The sequence below is a fragment of the Neomonachus schauinslandi genome, chromosome 14 (assembly GCF_002201575.2).
Source record: "Neomonachus schauinslandi chromosome 14, ASM220157v2, whole genome shotgun sequence".
Taxonomy (NCBI): domain Eukaryota; kingdom Metazoa; phylum Chordata; class Mammalia; order Carnivora; family Phocidae; genus Neomonachus; species Neomonachus schauinslandi.
The window spans coordinates 82,972,448-82,978,447 of NC_058416.1; the positions used below are offsets into that span (position 1 = coordinate 82,972,448).

Below are 6,000 nucleotides of genomic sequence, written 5' to 3' on the forward strand. Positions count from 1 at the left end.
AACACAACTCCGTATCTAGATAAAACTGCCAAAAGCCCCAAGGAGGGACTAGCAAGTTAAAGATGAAATCTCATTTTAGATAGAAATGACTGAAAGGCAAGCCAAGGCTTCCAGAAAACTTCCCAGTAGCCTTCTAAATGCCATACGCAACAAGCCAGAAATCAATTCATTAATACATGCAAAAATAAAAGTCAAAGTTTTTGTTTTTTTGTTTTTTTTTTAATTGTTTTTAGTAATCTCTACAACGAACATGGGGCTTGAACTCATGACCCTCAGATCAAGAGTCGTGTGCTCTTCCGACTGAGCCAGCCAGGCACCCCTGTAAGTCAAAACCTTCTAACATTGAAGGTCCTATTCCCCAGAACCACACTCTCCCCACATAGAAGAGAGATGACATGCAAGAACAACTTCAATAACAACAAACTACTCCTTTTACTGGCCCAGCGGATCTAATGGCAACTCATTTTTTTTAATTTAAAAAAAGATTTTTTAAGTACGCTCCATGCCCAAAATGGGGCTTGAACTCATGACCCTGAGATCAACAGTTGGACACTGACGGAGCCAGCCAGATGCCCCAAATTTCTTATGTTTTATTTTATTATTTTTTTTAAATAGGCTTCATGCCCAACAGGGGGCTTTAACTCACGACCCTTAGGTTAGGAGTTGCACGCTCTACCAACTGAGCCAGCCTGGCACCCCGGCAGCTCACGTTTAAAGTTACCTTAACTTTTCTTGGGGAACAATAGAAATATGGCTCTAAAAACAAAAATTTTAAACCTGGAATTTAAACAGGGCTACTGAGATGGGAGGTCTGTGCTAGCTTAGTCACCTTTCCATGCTAATCTTTTTTCTTTAAATAAATTGCTTTGGCTTTGAATAACCCTATTTTCATTAGCTTTCCATTAACTTTCCCTTTTTTTTTTTTAACTCCCTTAGCATAGTTATTTATACATTGTCCTGGCCTTGAGATTCCTTCAAATTGGCGAACTGATAAGAGTATCTTAATTGACATTGCCAATGTCTGTTTTTTTACACAATCACAGTGTTTTCTTGTGATTATTTGCATTGCTGATTATTTTGTATCAGTAATAGCATATACAAAACACAAACAAAGCTAAAATATTTTTAAATTGGCAGAAAGTGATAGTGGTATAGTAGAAAAAAATACCCTATAAGGCAAGACACTCCTCAGAAACGGGCACCTGGGTGGCTCAGTCAGTTGAGCGACTGCCTTCGGCTCAGGTCATGATCCTGGAGTCCTGGGATGAGTCCCGTATCAGGCTCCCTGCTCAGTGGGGAGCCTGCTTCTCCCTCTGACCCTCCCCTGTCTCATGCTCTCCCTCTCTCTCTCTCAAATAAATAAAAACTTTAAAAAAAAAAGACACTCTCAGAAATGAAATCTTAATTCTGTCAGGGAAAAAATATTGCAACCAGCAGTTGCTCTGATTAAATCCTAATTCTGCTGAAAGCCTGAGTGAAAAGAAAAAGGCAATAAAAAAATAAAAATTGTTATCTGGCTCAAATCTTCCACCAATCTGAGTTAAAGTATCTTCCTTCTTCAACATCTCTTCCCTTCTACCACAATTTGGTAAGTTAAACATAGCACATTCAGTTCTGCTTTGCTTTTTTCTTTAGCTCTCCATTAAGAGCACTTGTATATCACTAAAATACCAAACTCTCAGGAAATTATTAGCTGCATCCTAAGTTTCATTTCAGCAAGAAAGAGTTGCTCTTTCTTGTCACTCATGTGGGTTAAACACACCAAAATAGAAAGCTTAACATCCAAGACGACAACCAAGTCTTCACAAACAGTTCTGGAATCATGAAGTGATAATGATTAAGCTGGACTGCCAGAAGACTTTAACTAGACTTTTTTTTTTCTTTTTTTAAATTTATTTACTTTTAAAGCAGTGGAACATTCCTTCAGCAAAATCCTTTATAAAAACAGTTGAGTGGATCTGGTTGAACTACTCTGTCACTGCTAGATGTAGAGCCAACCTCACTAAACTTGCTCCCAATCACCCCCAAGACAGCCACTGTAGCCACACGGGGAAATCTTTGTAAACATTTTCAAAAGCATGCATCTAATCCAAACATTGTATTATATTTTTTGTATCTTTTTTTAAATAAGTATGACGAGGAGGGGCGCCTGGGTGGCTCAGTTATTAAGCGTCTGCCTTTGGCTCAGGTGATGATCCCAGGGTCCTGGGATTGAGCCCCGCATCGGGCTCCCTGCTCGGCGGGAAGCCTGCTTCTCCCTCCCCCACTCCCCCTGCTTGTATTCCCTCTCTCACTGTGTCTCTCTCTGTCAAATAAATAAATAAAATCTTAAAAAAAAAAAAAAAGTATGATGAGGGGCACCTAGCAGGCTCAGTCATAGAGCAGGAGACTCTTGATCTCAGGGTTGCGAGTTCAAGCCCCACGCTGGGCGTGGGGCCTACTTAAAAAAAAAAAAAAAGAAACCGAAAATAAATTTAAAAAAATAAAAATGTATATTTCTCAGAAATACAAAAAATAAATCTACTTATTTATATACCAGAAAAGTGAGGCTCCAAAACAGTCAGTGGGGTGACGTGACAAGTCATTAACTAAAGGCAGGTACCAGAGCTCCAGACTCCCAGCTCCATCACATCACTCTACTCATTTCTCTATGCTACCTGAACCTACCATCTTATCACATTACTAAAACAGGCAATATTATAAAAACTGTTAAAAAGGCTTTAGTCCCATATATTTCCACGTTATATGGTTCCAATTTTAACCTGCCAATAAATAAACCAACCTTTTACGGAAACTAGTTTGTTCTCATTCCAACATTTCTTAGATTTAATTTCTTACCAATTGTCACACAGTTGAGTGTCCTGGTCATCTAGAAATTCAGCCATCTTTAGCTCTTCCTGAAAACTACAAAGGAGAAAGTGTACACTTTCAATTTCATTTCTGCTTTTAGGATGACATGCAGAATACAAAAACAAAAAAGAAGTACACAGGAAATGTTACCAAAACCAGTACATTATTTTATTTAATACCCAATACACTTTGATCTTACCTTATTTTCTAATTTTCATTTTAAAATAATTTGACAAGCAAAAGCACCACGAAAAACTCCTGTATACCCCTTACCCAATACATCATAACCACAGTAAAATTATCGAATGCAGGAAACTAATACTAATGTGTTAAAAACTAATCTATAAATCATATTCATGAATCATCCCACTAATTCCCTTTTTCTGGCTCAAGATCTAATCCAGGGTCACATATCACATATAGTTCTTTCTCCTTAACCTTCTTTGATTTAGAATACGTCTTCAGTTTTTCTTCATCTTTCAAAATCATGTTAAGTGTAGAATGTCCTTTAGTTTGAGTCTGTTCAATGTTTTCTCATGATTAATATGTTTTTTTGGCAAGAATACCACAGAACTGATGTTGTGCTCGTCTCAGTACATTATATCAGAAAGCACATGATGTCAACAGTTTTATTATTACAGATGATGTTAACTTTGATCCTTAGCTGAGAGTGTCTGCCAGGTTTGTGCACTGTACAGTTTTTCCTTTTTTTTTTTTTTTTTTAAAGATTTTTATTTATTTATTCATGAGAGACAGAGAGAGAGGCAGAGGGAGAAGCAGGCTCCCAAGGAGCAGAGAGCCCAATGCAGGACTCGATCCCAGGACTCTGGGATCATGACCTGAGCCGAAGGCAGACGCTCAACCATCTGAGCCACCCAGGTGCCCAGTTTTTCCTTCTTTTTAAACAAGATGTCAATGCAGAGAGCAAAGTGCTGGCAGTTTTGTTACCACTATTTACTTTATTCTTTTCCATGACACAAAAATGGTCTTAAACACTGCCCCAAAGGGGCTCTTTGATGGTTTTGACATTTCTGAGTGAACTCACTTTTCAAAGCATATATTCATTCAACATGTTAATTGGGACCGTGTGTGCCACACTGGCACTCAGACTACTTCACAAACTAAAGAAATAAAGTGTCTAACAGATCAACTTAGTGACAGAAAAATAAGCAAATTAAAGGATACCTTATTGTATTTTGCTGGAAAAGTACAAAGACAAATGGAGATGAAGGGAATCTACTTTAGATAAAGGTGATGAGAGAACGTTCTGACAAGACGACATTTAAAGGAAGACCTGAAGTGCGAAGAGGAAGTAAGAGAGGATGGGAGTGGGGGAAAAACCCAATCAGGCAGAGGGCCTAAAAGGCAATGAAAGAGAAAGTAAAGGTAGATCTGGAAGAGCATAATGAAAAACGGTAATGATTCAAGAAGGCCTTATCATGTAGAGCAGAAAGGATATCGGATTATAGTCCAAGCTCAACAGTAAACCACAGAAGGGTTTTAAATGAGGGAGTTACATGACTCAAGATAACCGCTCCAGTACGAAACGTAAACTAAGGATAGGAAGCATCTATCTATAAAAATAAATCACGTTCCCAAAAAGGGGAAGCCTGGAGACTTTCCTCAGGGCTGTCTGTTTCTAGGTGTGCTCTAGAAACTAAACCAAGACCAGAGCGTCGGAGGAGGGAAGTGCCCCTCTGGCTGCAAGGGGTCTGGTGGTGGCACGCAGGGCTGGGAGTGGGCCCCTCTGAGGGTCGAGCTCTGGTTCCGCCACGCAGTGGATACGGGATTTAACCTTTCCGGGCCTCAAATTCTTCAGGCAGACAACTGACAACACTTCAAAGGGCCGCTGTGCGGAGTAAATGAGCGAATGCACGGGAAGTGCTCCCGTAGAGCGCAAGTCTTCAACCTGAGAAGGAGCCCCTCTCAGGGATTTCGGGCGGAGCTGCCCCCTCGGGTCCAGGCTCAGGAGTCGGTTTCCAACCGCCCCCTCCCCCCAGGGAGTTCGGGGGTGGGGGGCGGAGAGGGCAGCAGCTTCGCAAATAGCAGCGGTTAACATTTACCGTGCGTCTGACTGCTAAGCGCTTTACAGGGACCCTCTCCTCCAGGCCGCAACCCTAGGAGGTGAAAGCCATTATCCCATTGTGGGGAGACAGCCGCCGCACAGTTGGTCAGAGTGGGGACTCGAACCCCGGTCCCTGGCCTACAGCCCGCACTAAGCCAGCGCGACACCGCCGCGCCCCCTCCGCCTCCGCCCCGCCCCCCCCGCAAGCCGTGGGCTCGCGGCTGGCTCTGCCCCGGGGCGCGGTGCCCACAGCGGCGCTCCGGACGACGCCCACTTTCCCGACGCCCAGGCCAAGGCCGCGAAGGGGCGGCGCCGCCGGGGGCTGTCGAGGCTCGGGTTCCCTGAGGAGAAAGCGCGGCCTCCTCCACTGGCCTGAGGAGACGCCGCGGCGTGGCCGTCTTTCTCCTTACGGCCGCGACCCCCGGGGCCCACAGCCCCGTTGCCCACACACCAGGCCCTAGGGATGTCGGCCTCCTCCCGAACCGGAGGCCGCAGTGAGGCTCCCAAGGCTCGGGCCGCCGCTACACTCACCCGGGACGACAGCAAGGACTTGCAGCTGACCCGCTAGCCGCGGACACAGAGCCTCCTCAGTCAGCCCCCGCACTGAACAACGGCCCCCAGAGCCGCCTCACCACTTCCGACCGTCGCGGAGGAGCGCGCCCATTGGCCAGGGGCGGCCCTAGCTGTCAGCCCATTGGGTGGCACCGCTGTCGCTCCCGGGGCCCCGCCTTCTGCGTGCTGATTGGCTCCTCACAGCTCCACCCGGGAGTGAGTCCCTGAAAAGTCCCAGCCCCTGCACATCTGGAATGTGCAACAGAGGTCTGAGCTGTGAGCCTGCTTCTCAGGGCCCAGCGGCTGCCCCTGACACAGACTAATAACATTTGCATGAATAATACACAAACAAACATTACTAATACGCCTAATATATTAAGATAATTAACAGCATTTGTTCTCTTGTCATGAGCCATTAATACTTATTAGTCATTCTTGTTGCTATGATAATGCCCTCGCGCAAGACCTCTGCAAGGCTCTAGCCATATTTGAACACTTTGCTTTTTGCAGTGGAAGACTGAGTACCTGGGTCG

General features: G+C 44.5%; 1 protein-coding gene across 1 annotated transcript in view; it reads right to left on the reverse strand.

The window, feature by feature from the left end:
* The window catches only part of TRAFD1 (TRAF-type zinc finger domain containing 1), a 29,018-nt gene extending 23,467 nt beyond the window's left edge, over positions 1–5,551 (reverse strand). The window contains exons 1-2 of the mRNA XM_021698503.1: positions 5,447–5,551; positions 2,839–2,904 (exon numbers count right to left, since the gene is read on the reverse strand). Coding sequence (XP_021554178.1) covers positions 2,839–2,885 — 47 coding nt within the window. The 5' untranslated portion in view covers positions 2,886–2,904; positions 5,447–5,551. The remainder of the gene's footprint in view (positions 1–2,838; positions 2,905–5,446) is intronic.
* Positions 5,552–6,000: the final 449 nt, after the last annotated feature.